The 20,032-nt window shown below is 52.2% G+C and overlaps 1 protein-coding gene across 10 annotated transcripts in view; it reads left to right on the forward strand.

Annotated features, from left to right (window-relative positions):
• BRD4 (bromodomain containing 4) overlaps positions 1-20,032 on the forward strand; it is a 63,304-nt gene that overhangs the window by 38,224 nt on the left and 5,048 nt on the right. For 7 of the 10 annotated variants that reach the window (XM_075134193.1, XM_075134199.1, XM_075134194.1 and 4 more), the window contains 8 exons: positions 1,692-1,802; positions 11,820-11,872; positions 12,573-12,966; positions 13,152-13,691; positions 15,797-15,909; positions 16,104-16,263; positions 17,134-17,264; positions 18,582-18,793. In XM_075134193.1, coding sequence (XP_074990294.1) covers positions 1,692-1,802; positions 11,820-11,872; positions 12,573-12,966; positions 13,152-13,691; positions 15,797-15,909; positions 16,104-16,263; positions 17,134-17,264; positions 18,582-18,793 — 1,714 coding nt within the window. Of the gene's footprint in view, positions 1-1,691; positions 1,803-2,523; positions 2,585-11,819; positions 11,873-12,572; positions 12,967-13,151; positions 13,692-15,796; positions 15,910-16,103; positions 16,264-17,133; positions 17,265-18,581; positions 18,794-20,032 lie in introns of all 10 variants that reach the window. The other 3 variants (XR_012670492.1, XM_075134200.1, XM_075134198.1) reach the window with 3 other exon arrangements.

Raw genomic sequence — 20,032 nt, forward strand, 5'->3', positions numbered from 1 at the left:
AGATGGGTGCAGGTATTTAGGCGCTCGATACCCCTGTCCAGTGAAAAAGAGGATTTTATTTCAGAGCTACTACACGTCAACACCTGTATTAAATCCTGCCGCGGGGCTGGACTTTGGTGGCGCCGATACGAGGCCGCTAATTCCTATATCCCCTCCAAATGTCCAGATTTTAATTCCAATTTAATATCTTTACAAAGAGCTGCAAGTGGTTCGTTTCAATCTGACGCAAGCCGTTTTTATTAAACCCGTTAACGAGCTTTCTGACGAGCGGCAGAGCTCTGTTTTGGGGCAGGGAGCGGAGGCGAGTGGGGGAAAACCGATTCTTCCCCCTCGGCATCCGTGGGACGCCGGCGTACCGGATGGATGTCGGATGCGGGGGGGTTTGCTCCGGAGCTCGGCGGGATTCGGGCTGAGGGGCTCCCTGCGCCTCCCACCTCTGCTTCTGGAGGGAGAAGAGGGTTTTTCCCCTTTTTTAATACACCTGGTTTATATTTTTTAATTGATATTTTAATATATTTTGATACGCTTTAATCTATTTCAATCTATTTTAATATTTTAATTTGTTTTAATCTATTTAAAAGATATTTTTTACCCGTTTTTATTTTTAATATACTTTAAAATACATATTTCTATAATAAATATACTACATTATATATATACTATATAATAGTGTGTATATATATACACACTATATACCGTATTTCTATAATAATATATTAATGAGCAAAGACCAGATAAACCCTTTTTTACATAAATCGCCCACAGCAAAAGGGGATGGGGCAGCGAGCAAGGGGAGAAACAAGGGAATTTAAAGGGAATCTCTGGATTTCAGGTGGCCAAGGGGTAACGATTATTGCTCGGGATAAATCTGAATGGAAAACAAACCCGGCCAAATCCTGGAAGGTTTCTTTATCCTTCCGTACCCGAGCAAAACATTTAGATTTTTTTTTTCCTCTTTAGTTTAGGGGTTTTAGGGGTTTAGTAAAGGGCTCCAGCACCGCCGGTGGCTTGAGCAACTCCTAGGCTGTAGCTGCCCGTTTTTATTCTCATTTAAGCTATTAAAAAAAAAGGCAGTTTTACACTTTTTTGCCTCAACCTCCTGCCGCCCCCTTAGACCAGCACGTTGGTGCAGCCGAAAAACCGAGTTGAGTTTTCAGCCCCGTATCACGCAGCCAGGCGGGATTAAGCACCGGCTCCTGGCTGGGCGCAAGCAGGGTGGAGGAAAAAACGCCCCTGGTCTTAGTCCAGCCTAAAGCGGTTGGGTAAAGCCAGACCTTTCTACTCCGGAAGGGTTTAGGAGGGTGAAGAATGGCCTTAATTGAGCAAACGGGCGCGTGTTGGCCGTCTGCGGGGACGGGCTTAAATCCCAGCTGGCGCCCGTCGGTGCGTCCCCGTCCCGCTTTGGATGGTGACGCAAGGGGGTACCCCCGTCACGCTTCACCCCGTAAAAAATCATCGCCCCAGAGACCTTGGAGACCCCGCTACGTCCCAGCTAAACCAGCGATAGAAATAAGCGGAGACGCAGGATTAAAGCTTGGCTCAGCCCATCCGCGGGAATATCCGGACGCCGCGGGTCTCGCGCAGCCCCCGAGGGGAGGACCGAGCAGGTTTGGGGGGAGCGGGCAGCACCAGGCGGGACTCGGGGTTATTAATTATCCCTTTAACGATGTCGTACTGTTGTCTTCTTGCAGCGGAGAAAGTGGATGTAATTGCTGGTTCCTCTAAAATGAAGGGGTTCTCCTCCTCAGAGTCTGAGAGCACCAGCGAGTCCAGCTCCTCCGACAGCGAAGATTCAGAAACAGGTTAGACGCAGCTTATTTAACGACTCAGTCCTAGACCTGGTTTCTGTATAAATAAATACGTTTTCATTCCTGGCTTGGTCTTTTAATTTTTTTTTTTTTTTTTTTTTTTTTTTTTTTTTTTTTTTTTTTGGTGGTCTTTACAATGAAAAAACCAACACACGCAGCCGCGTGTTGCTCGGTTTTGGGCTCGACACGGACAACTTGGCGGTAGCGATGTTGTCTCTGGCAGTTCTTAAGCCCGACACGATGATTTTTCGTAAGCTTTTTTCCTTGCTGAATTTGGACGCGAGCGCGGGAGCCAAAAAACCAGCGCGCGCCCAGGTAGCTCTTTGTCTGTTAATGACCTAGATTTGTATTTTTAGAAAAACGCTGTGTTTTTTCCTCAAAGGAAGAGGTATAAACCATTCTCGCCAGCACCGCTCGCGCCACAGAGGATGGAGAAGGACGGAGGAAACGGGGTTTTACGTGGAAAAGCCTTTTTATTTTTACGGGCAGGTGTCGAGAAAAAAGGATTTCAAATTAAATTGAGAATTTTCAATCACCAGAGCAGCCTTTGCTCTGCGTAACCCTTTGCTTCTCCCTCGTAGCACCATCGTTCGGGCTGAAATTAAGCTGTTCTCACGTTCTTCTTAATTATTTCGCTTTCCTTGCTAGCGTTCCCTCCTCGGTTTTAGGGAAGCAAAGCTTGTGCCGTCACTTAAAGCTGTTTTTTTCCTCCTAGCTGCTATCTCAGCTTGGACTGCGGAGGTTAAGCTGGGCTTATCCCAGCGCTTAAGTCAACGGTAAGACTTAGGCATTTTCAGCGGGTTGGGAAATCAGGAGATGGACGTGGCAGAAAATAATCTGGATTTATTTTCATAGCTGGGTTGGGTGCGTAGGGCAAATAGCGCTGAAAAAAAGGAGCAGAAATCCCCAAAAAAAGAAAGTAACCCCCCAAAAATAGAGCAGGATTGATCGGACTCGCCTTTGAGCCAGTGCTGGCAACGCTTCCCAGCGATCCTCCACTTTTTAGGGATGTGTTTTTCTGGGATAAGTCGGGAGTCTGATGTCCTTTAACGTATTTACCTACTTTAATGTATTTTTAATAGAATCGGGCTTTTTTTTTTTCCTTAAAGGCGGTTGAAAGGTTTTGATGACTCCCGGCGATGAGAAAATTAAATCATTTGGTGCCAAATTCTCCCCTCGCTCGATGGGGGAAAGCAAAACCTGCCGTATTTATGCTCTTAACCAAGTTTTTCTCCAATTTATCTTTATTTCTGCCAAGCTCACCATCGCATCCACCAAAATAAACGGGCGCGATCGGGTTTATCCAGCCCACCTTACCGCGTCGCCTTAATCTTGGCCGACACCAACTCATCCCGAATCCCGAGCCTTAATCCCAGCGTCCCATTTCCAAACGGAAAAAAAATTCACTCGCTAAAGCCGTCGGCTACAAACCCCAAACGTGCCAAAATTATGTTTTATTTAAAATTCGCTTCTTTCCTCCCCCAAAGCCGATGATCGATCGGATAGCAGGATCCTCGACCAGGTTGTATTTCGGGTGATGATTTATAGGGATGATCTCGGGGATCCCTCCGGAGCGCGGTGGCGGGGATGCGAGGTGTGAGGTGGGAATTTTTCGGATGCGCCGGTGCCAAACCCTTCTCGTTTCAACGAGCGGCGCTAAATTAAAACCTAGAAAGGCACCAAAATTTCCTCTCAAGCTGGCAAAACCAGCTTCCGATGGAGCGGAAAACGCTCTTTTTTTGAGTGTTTCTCCCCAAACGGTGGCTGGGTGGACGCGGAGGAGCGCGGGTTGCTCTTGCGTTGGAATTTTTAAATGCTTTTATCCTCTTTTTGCCTGCTTTTCCCCAAATCCGACATCTCTCCGGTGTTTGCCATCCCGGCTGTGAGTATTTAGGATTCATTTGGCCGACGTAGACCGACGTTATCCGGGTTGGGCTCCCGCTCCGGTGCTTGGAAAAGGCTTAACCAACGCGGCTCCGGCACGGATACCCTCGGTCTACGCCGGAGATCTCGCCATCGGGGGATGAATCTGACCCGTAACGCTTTGGGTAGGAGGTTAATTAAGAGAGTTAATCTCTTTTATTCAATTAATTTCCAATGCTGATGGGTTTTTGCTCTCCTAAACCATTTTTTTTCTCCCTTTCTGAGAAAATACACGGTGAAAAACCTTGACCGTGGGGATTTGCCCAATATCCCGTAGATCTTCTCCATCCCGGCTGAATCACTTTTACGTTGTATTTTAAGATCTTTTAAGACCTTTTAAAAGACTTTTTAGGACACTTTAAGACATTTGAAGACTTTTTAAAAGACTTTTTAAGACGCTTTAAGATGCTTTAGGATGCTTTAAGACTTTTTAAAAGACTTTTTAAGATGTTTTAAGACATATTTTTGACACGGTGCGTTTACGATGACGTTAATTTAACGACCCTGAGCAGGACGGGGCGGTTAGTTCTGCTGTTGTAAAATACTCGTATATTTATTTTTTCCGGGCGGATACTCGTGGCAATGCCTGCACTGGCTTAAGCAGAGAATTAGATTTAAAATTTGCTTGAAAATTTGCCCTGCGATTTTCAATAATATCTGGCATCTTAACGATCTTATTTTCTATTAATGAGGCTTTTATTTGCCCACTGAGCCGCTGTACGGTGGAATTACTTTGTGCAATAGATATTTGTGATTTTAAAATCAGTGGCGAACGTCGGTAACGTGGATTTTTTTTTTACCTTGATTTTTGCGTTTGCTTGGGTTTATCATTAAAAAAAGGAGGCGGTTAACGCTAACGCGTATAAGCAAACGCCGACGCGATGAAATTATAAACTTAGATTTAATTGCCATTAATTGCAACTCCGTTTTATTCTCTTTAAAGTGTGGTTTTGCTGCTCAGCAGCGGCTCCCGTGAGCTGCCTCTTGCCTTTTTGCAATCCAGAGCTTTTAAAATCTGAATTATTTTTATTTTACCTGCTTGAATCCATGCGACGTCTCCGTCCCTCCGTGTAGCTGGCAATTAAACGTTATTTTATTAAATCGGGAGTGTTTTGCTGAAAATCTGCCGAAACTCTGAAAATAGGAGGCTTCAAAGGGAGGAAAAAAAAATAATAATACCGGTTTTGTAGCGTAGGAGACGGGACTGAGCCTTTGCCCTGAGCTCTGAGAAACTGGAGCTGCCGATCGAGAGGGTTATTCCGGTTTTACTTGTTGTAATTAGCAATTAGTGGATGCAAATGACCCCAAACTCCATCCTGGAAGCATCTAGGGAGGATTTTTTGCTTGCAAACAGCCAGGAACGAGCTCTCCGAGCAGCTCGGATGCTTCTCCCGGCTTCGAGCAGCGGTGCTTGGGCAACCTAAAACCTGGCTTGTTTTTGGTAGGCACCAAATTTGGGGTTCCTTAACGGCAAACCGGACACATTCTGCCTGTTCGTCCTCACCGTTCGGCTGAGCGGGGTTATTTTATCTCCCAAATATTTTGGGAGGTGCTTCCCCGGACCCCCAAAAGACCGATCGGGGGGGAGAAATCACGCAGCTGCAATAATTAATAGTAGCGATTAAAACTTTAGCGATTAAATCTGAGCCTCAGTTAGTTCGTGGTCGCTTAATTTTGCTTTTCTTCTGAAATTTCCCGAAGGAAATTTGCATTTGTCTGCGCGTTTTCTGCGGTTGCGTAAATGAAAAAGCTTTGCAGCTTGCTCAAGGCTTCAGCAGCGCGGTTACGTTTTTATTAAGGATTAAAAGTCGGGGTTGGAGCTGGCTCAGCAGTGCTGGAAAAACCCGTTTCTGGGGTTGCGGAGCTGCTTTCAGCAAATCTTTTCAGTGCTTCTGCTAACGAGTTATCGCTTCTGCCTTCAGGAGGAGAGAGGTTAACGTCAGGCTGAGTTAGTGGTGGGCTGGGACGTCGTGGCATCTCAAGGCTCGGGTTTAGTTCTGGGTACCCGGGTTTAATTCGGAAATACCTAGGTTTAAATCGCAGGTACTTGTTTTTAATGTAAAAGTACCTGGGTTTAATTCGGAGCTACCTGGGTTTAATTCGGAGCTACCTGGATTTAATTCGGAGCTACCTGGGTTTAATTCGGAGCTACCTGGATTTAATTACCTGGGTTTAATTCAGAGCTACCTGGGTTTAATTCGGAGCTACCTGGCTTTAATTCGGAGCTGCCTGGGTTTAATTCGGAGCTACCTGGATTTAATTCGGAGCTACCTGGGTTTAATTCGGAGCTACCTGGATTTAATTTGGAGCTACCTGGGTTTAATTTGGAGCTACCTGGATTTAATTCGGAGCTACCTGGATTTAATTCAGAGCTACTTGGATTTAATTCGGAACTACCTGGGTTTAATTCGGAGCTACCTGGATTTAATTCGGAGCTGCCTGGGTTTAATTCGGAGCTGCCTGGGTTTAATTCGGAGCTGCCTGGGTTTAATTCGGAGCTGCCTGGGTTTAATTCGGAGCTGCCTGGCTTTAATTCGGAGCTGCCTGGCTTTAATTCGGAGCTGCCTGGGTTTAATTCGGAGCTGCCTGGCTTTAATTCGGAGCTACCTGGCTTTAATTCGGAGCTGCCTGGCTTTAATTCGGAGCTGCCTGGGTTTAATTCGGAGCTGCCTGGGTTTAATTCGGAGCTGCCTGGCTTTAATTCGGAGCTGCCTGGCTTTAATTCGGAGCTACCTGGCTTTAATTCGGAGCTGCCTGGGTTTAATTCGGAGCTGCCTGGCTTTAATTCGGAGCTACCTGGGTTTAATTCAGAGCTGCCTGGCTTTAATTCAGAGCTGCCTGGGTTTAATTCAGAGCTGCCTGGCTTTAATTCGGAGCTACCTGGGTTTAATTCAGAGCTACCTGGCTTTAATTCAGAGCTGCCTGGCTTTAATTCGGAGCTGCCTGGGTTTAAATCACAGGTACCCGGGTTTAAATCGCAGGTACCCAGGTTTAATTCAGAGATACCCGGCTTTTATTCGCAGGTACCTGAATTTAATTCAAAGGTACCCAGAATTTGCAGGCACCCGGGTTTAATTCAAAGGTACCCGCGTTTAATTCGCGGATACCCGGGTTTAGTTCAGAGGTACCCGGGCTTAATCCGTGGGTACCCGGGCTTAATCCGTGGGTACCCAGGCTTAATCCGCAGGTACCTGGACTTAATTCAAAGTTACGTGGGTTTAATTCTCAGGCACCCAGGTTTAAATCGCAGGTACCTGGGTTTAATTCAAAGGCACACGGGTTTAATCCAGGGTTTAATGCGCAGGCACCCGGTTTTAATTTAAAGTTTTAAATCACAGGTGCCTGGGTTGGACCCGCAGGTACCTGTAGCTGCCTCTGCGCGTGGGCGCGGGGGAAGCTCGGTCCCAGCCACCGAGATAAACCCCACGTCCTCCACGCGCTGGCTTCTTTCAGTGACTTTTAATCCTAGATCCGTTTTCCTTCGAGTTCCAGAGATGAATTGATTAAACTCCACCGTTTATTTTTTGCAAGCCTCTGGAAATAATTTGCCCCTTTTTGCCCCATTCCCAGGCTCGGTTTCTCTGCCGCGGTGTACGATAGGAAGGACTTAAGAGTCCCTCGCTGACCTAGCGCGAGCCTTCCCCCAGCTCATCGCCGCCTTTTTCGCTCGGCGGGAGAGGACAGAGGTCTGTTAGGCTCGGTTTAGCCGTCTTTGCCCACGGCAAGGCGCCACGGCACGGGTCCGGCAGGACCGGTTAATCTTGACTTAGAAGAAGCTCGGCTCGTCGTCGGCGGACGGGCGGCGAGCGGGCAGGGAGTCGGGCAACGGGCAGCGAGGCATCGGCGGCTTTGCAGCGCCTCTGTGCCGATGGCGGTGCTGAGAAAAACCCAAATCCCTTTAGTTTTACCCTAGAAACGCTTCTCGATGGCTTTGTTTGAGGGCGGGTCCCACCGAAAAGACTCCCAAGGGCCGTACGGCATCTCGCGGTTACGCCGCGGGGTCCCGGTTTGCCGGCGGTGAGACGTCCTTGCCGCCGTGGAGCGGCTGCGCCGACTCCGGGTTGAGCATCCCCTCCTTGGGTGCAGTATCCGACGCCCCGTCAAGCGGCTTTTGGGTCAAATTAGGCAAATTTTGGTGTATTTAATGGGATTTGGAGAATAAGAGCTGACCCGGTCGTTGCTCCGGTAGCGCCGCAGTCGCTGGCATGCCCGATTTTGGGGGGATTCGCAGGGTCCGTAGGGCGGATGAAGTCACCGCTCTGATCTCCAAGAGCAGAATTAGTTAAAAAGAATATTTTCCCCTAAAAAAAAAAACCCCCATCCACCGCCAAAGCCAGGAGGCCCCGTCGCGGCTCAGCTGCCCTAAAACCTAACAGAATTCCCTTTTGTATGAAAAAAATTGATATTTATAACCAATGTTATATCGAAAAGTTGCTTTTTGGGTGTTGGATTTTTTTTTTTTTTGAACTCGAGTCGCTTTTAGCATTTATTATATAATTTTCCCCAAATAAGTTTGTTATTTTCCCAGGGGGAATTACGTGGGATCGTGATTTTATTGGAATGTATAACTGCATGTTTGTAGCAAATTTGTAATTTTAGATCTGTTTTTTTCCTGAATGCACCAGACTTGGAAAATCGGGATGAATTTAACTACGAACAAACTGTTTCCGTAACCACTTTTATTCAGATTTTTTTTTTTCCACTTAACCTTGATCTGCTACAAATAGTTTATATAAATCTGTTTATTTTTATATTCTCTCTGCATGTTTCGGGATTTCGCAGCCATGTAATTACCAGCTTCTTCCCTCCCCCACCCCCCAAAAAGAGAAAAATTGTATAGCTTTGATATTTTTATTTTTAAATAATAAAATCAATAAAGTGGCTTGCTATGGAAAATGCACTTTTTTGTATAATCATGGAATTTTAACCAATAATTTGGAAATTATGATGATAGTGAACCGTATGTCGGGGTTTTGCTATTTCGGGTGAATTTGGGTGGGAGTAAAAGATGAGGATTTAGGGAAAAATAAAATCTATACACGTGGCTGCCGACACGCCGGCAGGAGCGAAGCCTCGTGCACCAATTTAACCTTTCTGCTCTAAAAACATCTTGAAATGACATCACGGAAATTACCTTTTTCTTTAATCCCGGTGATTTTTAGCCCCGCAGATGAGACTTAACCGGCCAGTGTGAAACGGTGTCGGGGTCGGAGATGGGACGGGGCTTCTTGTTGGTGCTCTTGCTCCCCGGGGAGACGCCTGTAGAGATGTTGAACCACGCAACGCCGACTGTAACCCAACAACCGTCTTCAACGGTGAAGAAGCTTCATCCTTCAGTGGGGGTTGGCATCTCCGAAGTCACCAGTGCCACTGGGTGATCCCCCTGGGACCATCGTGGCTTTGCTGCTTATGGTCTCCGTTGGCTTCGTCTTCTCGGTGAAGACATCTCTGGCCAGCGTGGAACGCCGACGAGGTCGGAGATGGGATGGGGCTTCTTCTCGGTGCTCCTGCTCCCCGGGGAGATGCCAAACCACACGATACCAACTGTAACCCAACAACCGTCTTCAACGGTGAAGAAGGTTCATCCTTCGATTGGGTTAGCCAGGCTCATTGCATCTCTGAAATCACCAGTGCCACCAGGAGATCCCCCTGGTGGGATCTCCGTTGGCTTCCTCTTCTTGGTGAAGGGTTTCCCAAAGCATCCCTTCACCGGTGGATGCTTTCAGCCACGGTTGCGGTTGATCGGGTGATTCAGGTGGCAGGATTCACCCATCCTGCTCCAAGGTCTTGCCTCGGTTCATTGTGGCGATATTCGGCTTGCACCAAGAACGATGGCAAAGCCTACGCCGAAAAAGCTTCCCTGGGAGAACCACCGGGTCGTGGCACGTCAGAGGATGGATGGAGAGGAGCGCGACCATCTTCCCTGAAGGAGCAGAGAAGAAGTGGGTTTCGGAGCAGCCGACGCTCACGGTTGAGCCGCAGCAGCTCCTCTTCCCACCCAAAATTGGAGCTGGGATGTGCTCGGCCAAGACGCCGCCGTATCACGCGGCTTTTTTCGGGAACCGATGCTTAATCCCTCCTGATCCTGGCTTAGTCCGTGGCTTTTCTCCTCTCTTCCCACCTGACACCTGCGCTCTGCGGGTTTCTCCCGATTTTGAGTTTTCTTTCCATGAGCACTTTTATCCCGCTCCCCAGTAACTGCGCCCGGATGTGTCTTATCCGTAGGGAGTGTTTGCCGGAGAAACTTGTCTCCGTTTCTTGTCTCCGCTTCTTCTCCGGCATCAGTGGGATGAGCGGCGAAGCGCTTTCCTTCTTGATGGGAGAAGACATCAGGTGGTCTTCCTGGAAGGTGGGCGTCCATCTGGAGCCGTGGATGCCCGTTTGGATCCGTGGATACCCATTTGGATCCATAGATGCCCACCTGGAGCTGTGGATGCCCATCTAAAGCTGTGGATGCCAATCAAGATCCATGGACACCCACCTGGATCTGTGGATGCCCATCCGGAGCTGCGGATGCCAATCAGGATCCACGGACGCCCATCTTGAGCCATGGATGCCCATCCAGAGCTGCAGCCGCCCATCTGGAGCCATGGATGCCGATCGGGATCTGCAGATGCCCACCCGGATCCATGGACACCCATCCAGAGCCGTAGATGCCCATTTGGAGCCACGCATGTCCATCCAGATCCATGACCACCCAAGCCCGGCATCACGATGCTCCGAGGAATCCCACCTCTCCTCTTCCCAACACCCGGGCTCCCCGGCGGCATTTTAATCCCCGTCTCGCTCTTCACCGCATCCCCGGATGCCGGCATCCCCTGCGACCTTCCTCTTCCTCTCTCGTGCTCTTCCGTTATCCCCGGATCCGCCGGATCCGGGCTGTAATGTCAGGAATCATCAACCACGGGCTCCAAAAGTCTTTTCCACCTTAAACCCAAAAACTTCTTATATTTAAAACCAAACATTTGCAGGTGGATTAATAGGAGCTGAGCATCTCCGCAGCACCCAGCACTGAGATTTTCCCTTCTCCCCTTCCCAACCGTTTTTTTGTTGGTATTTTCCCCCAAAAAACCTACTTTTTTTAATCTACTTCAGCCTTAGAATCGGCAAAACGGCGCCACTTGACCAGTACAGCCCATCACCAGGCGTCTGGGCATGCTCTGGTGCTGATACCGGTCACTGGTGCTGCTTTATAATTTAAAAGAACAGAGATAAAGAAGCAAACTTTAAAAAATAATTTAATTTTTGGAGGGATTTAAGGAAGAATCCCATTTGGGAGATGCTCCCCAGGGATCAGGAACTTCCCCCCCCCCCAAATTGTCACCACGAGGGTTTTATCCGTCACGTTTTGCTGGGCACGTCCAAACGCCGCGCCAAATAAAGGCAAAAATCCCACCGCCGAGGGATTTTTGGGGCTGGATAAGCGATCTCGGACAATGTATTTTTGTTAATTCTGCTGTTTCTTGGCACGGTTTACGGAGGAAATCCTGGGAAATCGTTGCCCTGGACCCAAACTCAAGCCAGTTGTTTTCGATGACGATGCTTTAAAAATATCTCCGGAGGGGAGGAGGCGTGAGAGATCATCTCGCGGGAACCCGGCAAACCCGAACCCTCCGCAGATTTAGGAGGAAAGGGGGATGGAAAATTGCTGTTTGCGTAGCCGGGTTATTTGATATCTTTATTTTTTTTATTCCTCCTGCCAAGTCTCTCGTTCCTTATCTCCCCCTTCGGAGCAAGGCGGCATTCCTGGAATAGCTGAGTCTAGTTGAGCAATGGTTTTTCTTGGCCGTTGGGTCCTTCTCCACCGCGAAGACGCCGGTGGATGAGACCGGGGGTCTTCGCCTTCGTTTTCTTCTCCTTTTTGCTACAATTTTCTCCTCCTTTTTGCGACGGCATGGCGGTGAAAACCCCGAGCCTCCGGGCACGAGGTCCGCGGGGAAATCCAGCTCGATCGATGCCTAAAACCTTCTCCTTTGCCGTCATTGGTACTGAATCGGTGCCGTTGAGTTTTTAGGGGGGCGATGGGGTAGAGCGGCACCGCTGGGGTACTAACGTTTGCTCTGTTCCCCTTTTCTTTTTTTTTGGCAGAAATGGCACCGAAATTGAAGAAAAAAGGGCATTCGGGGCGAGAGCAAAAAAAGGTAGGAGACGGCGTGTCCTTCTCATCTCGCTTGAGTTGGGATTGAATCCCCGGGGAGGTTCGGGAGCGCCAGGAATGCCGGCAGGACCGTCGCCGGCACCCTTGGCTGGGTTGATACCCGCTCCTTGCTCGGCCAAAGAGGCTTTCGAGGGGTATGGTTAAAAGGACACCGGGAAGGCATTTCGGTAACTGGGGAGGCGTTTTGGTCACCGGGAGGGTATTTCGGTGACCGGAAAGGTGTTTTGGTGACCAGGAAGGCATTTTGGTGACCAAGAGGGCATTTTGGTGACCAAAAACATGTTTTGGTGACCAAAAAGATGTTTTGGTGACCAGGAAGGCATTTCGGTGACTGGGAGGGCGTTTGGGTGATCGGGAAGATGTTTTGGTGACTGGGAGGGCGTTTTGGTGACCAAGAGGGCATTTTGGTGACCAAAAACATGTTTTGGTGACCCAAAAGATGTTTTGGTGACCAGGAAGGGATTTCAATGACCGGGAGGGCATTCTGGTGACCGAAAAGGTGTTTCGGTGAGCGGGAGGGGATTTGGGTGACCAGGAGGGCGTTTTGATGACCGAAAATGTGTTTTGGTGACGGGAGGGCATTTTGGTGAACAGCAGGGCGTTTCGGTGACCGGGAAGGTGTTTTGGTGACCAAGAAGGCGTTTTGGTAACTCACCGGTGTTTTTTTTTCCCCCCTCCCTTAGCATCACCATCACCACCATCAACCGGTGCAGCAGCAACCGCCGCCGCCGCAACCTCCTCCGCCGCCGCAACCGCAGCAGCCCCCTCCGCCCCCTCCTCTGCCGCAGCCCTTACCGCCGCAGCCGTTACCGCCCCAGCAACCCCCGCCGCCCCCACCGCCGCCGCCCGTCCCTCAACAAGCTCCTCCGCCGATGAAGTCTTCTCCTCCGCCTTTCGTCCCCGCGCAAGTCCCCGTCCTGGAGCACCCGCTGCCGGGGAACATGTTCGACACCATGACGCATTTCACCCAACCCATCATGCATCTTCCTCAACCGGAGATGCCGCCCCATCTCCCCCAGCCGCCCGAGCACAGCACTCCTCCCCACCTCAACCAGCATGCCGTGGTGTCTCCTCCAGGTGAGCGGGGCTTCTTGGGACGTGCCCAACGCCTTCCTCAAGCTGGGAGGAAGAGGATGGCGTCGGGCGGGGTTTTTCTTCTTCCTCCCGGAAGACAACCGGGATGGAGGAGCGGCGGGTGGGCGAGGGGAGGTTCTCCACTCCTGATGTCCGCGGTGCCACCGTGTCCTTCCCTTTCTCCCCAGCTTTGCACAACGCTCTGCCTCAGCAGCCCTCGAGACCCAGTAACCGAGCCGCGGCGCTACCCCCGAAGCCTTCGCGTCCACCGGCCGTCTCGCCGGCCATCAGCCAGCAACCCATGCTTCCTCAACCGCCTCTGCCCCAACCTCCCCAGGTCCTGCTGGAGGACGAAGAACCTCCTCCGCCGCACCACAACCTGCCTCTGAGCACCAGCCAGATGCAGCTCTACCTTCAGCAGCTGCAAAAAGTGCAGCCGCAGACTCCTCTTCTCCCTTCAGTGAAGGTCCAGTCGCAACCGCAGCCGCCCCTGCAGCCGCCGGCTCACCCCGCGGTGCAGCAGCTGCAGCACCAGCCGCCGCCGCGGCCCATGCACATGCAACCCATGCCCTTCCCATCCCACATCCCCCAACCCCAACCGCCGCCGCAGCAACATCCGCCCCCGCAACCGCCCCCGCCGCCCCCGCCGCCGCAGCCGGCCAAACCGCAGCAGGTCATCCAGCATCACCCGTCGCCGCGGCACCATAAGCCTGATCCCTACTCGACCGGTGAGCGGGAGTCGGGGAACGGCGGTTGAGTCTACGGCTCGAGCCAAGTTGCATTGCGTGATGAGGAGGGGCTACGGGGCGGTGGGGCGGTTTCCACGCGTCGTTCGAGGTCCACCGCCACCCATCAGTAGATTGGTGGTGGGTGCAGAGGAAGCCCCGGTTAGCCGGAGCCTGACGTAACCGCCCGGCGAGGCCTCTTCCCATCTCAGATCTCAAGGAGCTCAAGTTTTTGAGGCTCTCAAGTTTTCAAGGCTCTTGAGGATCTCAAGTTTTTGAGGATCTCGAGTTTTTGAGGGTCTTGAGGATCTCAAATTTTTGAGGATCTCAAGCTTTTGAGGATCTCAGTTGTTTGAGGATCTTGAGGATCTCATTTTTGAGGATCTCAGGTTCTCAGATCTTGGAGGAACTCAAGGATCTCAAGTTTTTGAGGATCTCAAATTTTTGAGGGTCTCAAATTTTTGAGGATCTCAAATTTTTGAGGAACTTAGGGATCTCAAACGTTTGAGGATCTCAAGGATCTTGTTTTTGAGGATGTTGAGGATCTCAAGCATTTGTGGATCTCAAGGTTCTCAAGTCTTTGAGGAACTCAAGGACCTCATTTTTGAGGAATTTGAGGATCTCAAGTCTTTGAGGAATTCGAGGATCTCAAGTTTTTGAGGAGCTCAAGGACCTCATTTTTGAGGATCTGAAGAGTCTCAAATCTTCCGGGATCTCAGATTCTTGAGGATCTTGAGGGTCAGAAGGTTTTGAGGAACTGAAGGATCTCAAGTTTTTGAGGAACTCAAGGATCTCATTTTTGGGGATTTCAAGGCACTCAAATCTTTGAGGATCTCAAGGATCTCAAGTTTTTGAGAATCTCAAGGTTCTCAAATCGTTGGAAGACCTCAAGGCTCTCAAGTTTTGGAGTCTCGGCGCAGCTCTAATGTCGGAGAGCGCTGGCCTTGCGTTCATCGCCGTCCCGGCTGGGTGCCAACATTGGGTGGTCTCTCTTGAGGAGACAGGGGGTCCGCTCCCCGCTCTTGGAGGAGGTCAGGGCTGTGGATGCCCCGCAGGGGTTTCCCGGCATTTTTCGGAGCGCGGCCTCCGATAACGCAGCTGCTCGGCTGCCAGGCGGAGGAGAAGGGATGATCCGGGGAGAAACCCGGTGCGATGACCTCCAGCCGTCCCAGAAATCGGAGGAAGCAGCTGAGATAACGTGGCCACGGGGCTCAGCCTTCAAGGTTGACTTGGGAGATCCCAGATCTCCACAACGGCCATGGGCTCGGTGGTCCCACCACCGACGTTCCCGATGGAGAACGTCTCCGGTTGGGATAACTCCGGCAGCGCCGTGCTTTCGAGACCGGGCACCCAAAAAACCTCTGCGGTTTGGGGAGGTCTTGCTCCTGCTTTTGCTCGGCCGTGTGGTTCCTCGGGTTGTGGCTCATTGGGTCTTTGCTCCCGAAGTCATCCCCGCGGGTGTAGGTAGGACAAAATCCAGGGATTTGAAGGGGCGGAGCCAGGTGAGGGCAGGCAGCGCTTGGAGCCGCTTCTCCTGCCTGCAGAGCTGCCGCGGGCAGCTTGGACGTGATGCCTGAGTTGGAGCCCGCTGGCTCCCAAAAACCTCCCGTTGCTCCTGGAGCCAACGCGTCCTGCCTCCGTGGCTCTGGGCAGGGAGAGGTGCGGGCAGGGAGAGGTGCAGGCAGGGAGAGGTACAGGCAGGGCAGTGTCGGTGCTCGGGTGTCCCCGGGGGGGAGCGATTTTCCAGCCAGGAATATTGATGGACTACCAGGAGAAGGAATGGAATTACGGGGGGACACCACAAACGGGCATCACCGAGGCAGGACAAGCCACCGCGCAGCCTTGGAGCATCTTCTGCTCCCCAGCGTTCGTTCGCGGCGGCGCTGAATTTCGGAGGTGCCGGCTGGGAAGAGGTGGCTGGGGTCCGTCGGGGACATCCCAGGGCCTGGGGTCCGTCGGGGACATCCCAGGGCCACCAGGCTTCAGCCGAGAAGAGGGATTGTCCCCCCGGGGCGATGGCGTGCGCCGACCGGCTTTTTTTTTTTCGGGTGATGTTTGGCGTGCCGGTGGTGACGACGGTTAACTGATTGATGCCAAACTGTTCCCAGGTCACTTGAGGGAAGCCCCTTCCCCTCTCATGATGCATTCCCCACAGATGCCGCAGTTCCAGGGTTTGGTCCACCAGTCGCCACCTCAACAAACTATCCAGCCAAAAAAACAGGTAAAAAGGAAAGCAGAGCACCCAACCCCGGGGGTCCCAACCAACGGGGACCATCGTCTTTCCACCGCCGGCTTGGGAACAAGCGCCGAAAGCCAAGGGCCAGCGGTTTGCCTCGGGAAATTGGGGACGCGGGGATGAGGGAAGGGCATCGCCCAACGGTTCTTGACCCTTTTTTTTTTTTTTCCCCGTGGTAGGAGATGAGAGCCGCCTCCGTCGTCCAATCCCAACCCATGGTGGTGAAGGAGGAGAAGATGCATTCGCCCGTCATCCGTAACGAGACCTTCAGTCCCCCCTTGCGGCAAGATCCGCCAAAACACCCGGAGAGCATCAAACCACCCGCGCACATCCCGCAACGTGAGTCCGGGGACACGCCGGTGCCTCTGTCCCCCCCATTTCGGTGGCTGAGACCCCCATCAACCCCCATTTTGGTGGCTGAGACCCCATCACCCCCAATTTTGGTGGCTGAGACCCCATCAACCCCCATTTTGGTGGCGGAGATCCCCATCAACCCTTATTTTGGTGGCTGAGACCCCATCAACCCCCATTTTGGTGGCTGAGACCCCATCACCCCCCATTTTGGTGGCGGAGATCCCCATCAACCCTTATTTTGGTGGCTGAGACCCCATGACCCCCAATTTTGGTGGCTGAGACCCCATCAACCCCCATTTTGGTGGCGGAGATCCCCATCACCCCCCATTTTGGTGGCTGAGACCCCATCAACCCCCATTTTGGTGGCTGAGACCCCCATCATCCCCCAGTTTTGATGGTGGAGACCCCATCACCCCTTATTTTGGTGGCAGAGATGCCCATCACCCGCTATCTTGGCAGTGGAGACCCCCATTACCCCCCATTTTGGTGGCTGAGACCCCATCAACCCCCATTTTGATGGCTGAGACCCCCATCATCCCCCATTTTGGTGGCGGAGATCCCCATCACCCCCCATTTTGGTGGCTGAGACCCCATCAACCCCCATTTTGGTGGCTGAGACCCCATCACCCCCAATTTTGGTGGCAGAGATCCCCATCACCCCCCATTTTGGTGGCTGAGACCCCATGACCCCCAATTTTGGTGGCTGAGACCCCATCAACCCCCATTTTGGTGGTGGAGATCCCCATCAACCCCCATTTCAATGGTGGAGACCCCCATCAGCCCCAGGTGGTTCCCCCTCGCCGTGGGGCTCCTGAGGGACCCCCGCAACCTCTAACGGGAGCCGCTGGTTTTTAGGGACGGAGATGAAACCCATGGAGGGGGGACGACCCGTCATCAGACCCCCGGAACAAAACCCCCCGCCGCCGGGAGTGCAGGAGAAAGATCGGCAAAAACAGGAGCCGAAAACACCCGTCGCCCCCAAAAAGGTAACGTGGCGGCAAAACTTGGGGAAAAAAACCTCCCAAAATTCACAATTAAAGCTCCCAAAATTAAGCGGGGCCGTGTTGGTCACCTGCGTCGTGGTGTACGGCCAAGATTTGGTGGTTTCCACCTCCCAAATTTCCCATTTGGGGGGTGAAAAGCGCCTGGTGAAGGTTGGAGAGGTGGAGATGGGACCCCCCTACCAAGCTGAGGGGTGGGATGCCATCCAGAAGGACCTGGAGAAGCTCCAGAAGTCGGCCCATGAGAACCTCGGGAGGTTCTACAAAGGCCAAACGCAAGGTCCTGCACCTGGGTCGCTATCAATACAGGTTGGGAGGTGAAGGGTTGGAGAAGCAGCCCCATGGAGAAGGACTTGAGGGTTTTGGTGGATGGAAAGTTGGACATGAGCCGGCAATGGGCGCTCGCAGCCCAGAAGGCCAACCGGGTCCTGGGCTGCATCAGAAGAAGCGTGGCCAGAAGCTCAAGGGAGGAGATGCTCCTCCTCTGCTCTCCTGAGACCCTACCTGGAGTCCTGCACCCAGCTCTGGGGTCCTCAGGACAAGAAGGACATGGACCTGTTGGAGCAGGTCCAGAGGAGGCCGTGGAGATGATCCAAGAGTTGGAGCACCTCTTCTATGAGGACAGGCTGAGAGAGTTGGGATTCTTCAGCCTGGAGAAGGCTCTGGGGAGACCTTGTGGCCTTTCCAGATATAAAAGGGGTTTATAAGAAAGATGGAGAAAGATTTTTGGCCAAGACCTGAAGGACAAGAGGCAAGTTTTAAACTGGGAGAAGGTGGATTTAGATTGGACCTAGGGAAGAAATATTTTAGGTTGAGGGTGGTGAGATGTTGGACCAGGTTGCCCAGAGAGGTGGTGGATGCCCCATCCCTGGAACCATTCAAGGTCAGGTTGGACAGGATTCTGAGCAACCTGCTCCAGGTGAAGATGTCCCTGCTTGTGGTAGGAGGGTTGGACTGGATGACCTTGAGAGGTCCTTTCCAACCCAAACCATCCCATGATTCTCTGATTCCAACCGGCCATGGGGAACGTGAGGTGCCGGAGGAGCCGGTCCTGCTCCCGGCATTCCCGGGAAGGCGTCAGAGCCACCCGCTTGGTTTTGGGAGAGGAGATGCTGCCCAGCTGCCCAATGTTGGTCCACCACCTCCTCCAGCGTCCTCCGGCCCCGGGGAACCCAAAGGTGTTTCCCCGGCTGACGCGGTGATGGGGAGCAGCTTCTCGGCAGCCGCGGGATGGGCGTTTGCCGGATCGGCTTCCGCCCCCCAGCTCGGCTCTCCCTAACCCACCCGTTCTTCCCTCTGTAGGACCTGAAAATCAAGAACATGGGTTCCTGGGCGAGCTTGGTCCAGAAACATCCCACCACTCCGTCCTCCACGGCGAAGTCCTCCAGTGACAGCTTCGAGCAGTTCAAGAGGGCGGCGCGGGAGAAGGAGGAGCGGGAGAAGGCGCTGAAGGCTCAGGCGGAGCAGGTGGAAAGGGAGAAGGAGCGGCTGAGGCGGGAGCAGGAGAGGATGAGGTGAGACCACCACCATCACCACCACCATCGCCACATTCATCACCACCATCACCACCACCACATTCACCACCACATTCACCACCACCATCACCACTATCACTATCACTGCCATCGCCACCACCACCATCACCACATTCACCACCACCATCACCACATTCACCACCGCCACCATCACCACATTCACCACCGCCACCATCACCACATTCACCACCACCACCACCACCACCATCACCACATTCACCACCACCACCACCATCGCCGCATTCACCACCATCGCCATCACTGCATTCACCACCATCACCACCACCACCACCATCACCATCACCACATTCACCACCACCACCATCACCACATTCACCACCACCACCATCACCACATTCACCATCATCACCACCACCATCACCACTGCTATCATGACTGTCATCACCACCACCATCACCACATACACCACCATCACCACATTCACCACCATCACCACCACTATCATCACCGTCATCACCATCACCATCGCCATCACCACATTCACCACCACCACCATCACTGCCATCACCACATTCACCATCACCACATTCACCACCATCGCCACCATCATCACCGTCATCACCACCATCACCATCACCACATACACCACCATCACCACCACCATCACCACCACCATCATCACCGTCATCATCACCACCATCACCACCACCACATACACCACCATCACCACCACCATCACCACCATCACCACCATCACCACCATCACCATCACCACATTCACCATCACCACATTCACCACCATCACCACCACCATCACCACCGTCATGACCGTCATCACCACCACCAGCACCACCATCACCATCACCACATACACCACCAATCACCATCATCACCACCATCACCACATTCACCATCACCACGTTCACCACCATCACCACCACCATCACCACCACTATCATGACCGTCATCACCACCACCACCATCACCATCACCACATACACCACCAATCACCATCATCACCACCATCACCACCACTATCATCACCACCATCACCACATTCACCATCACCACGTTCACCACCATCACCACCACCATCACCACCACTATCATGACCGTCATCACCACCACCACCATCACCATCACCACATACACCACCAATCACCATCATCACCACCATCACCACCACCACAGTGAAGGCGTTTTTGGGGTGTCCTCACCTTGGCCAAGGCCCTGGGGAGATGTCTGCTCTCGTGGCAC

The sequence above is a fragment of the Calonectris borealis genome, chromosome 31 (genome assembly GCF_964195595.1).
Source record: "Calonectris borealis chromosome 31, bCalBor7.hap1.2, whole genome shotgun sequence".
NCBI classification, from domain to species: Eukaryota; Metazoa; Chordata; class Aves; order Procellariiformes; family Procellariidae; genus Calonectris; species Calonectris borealis.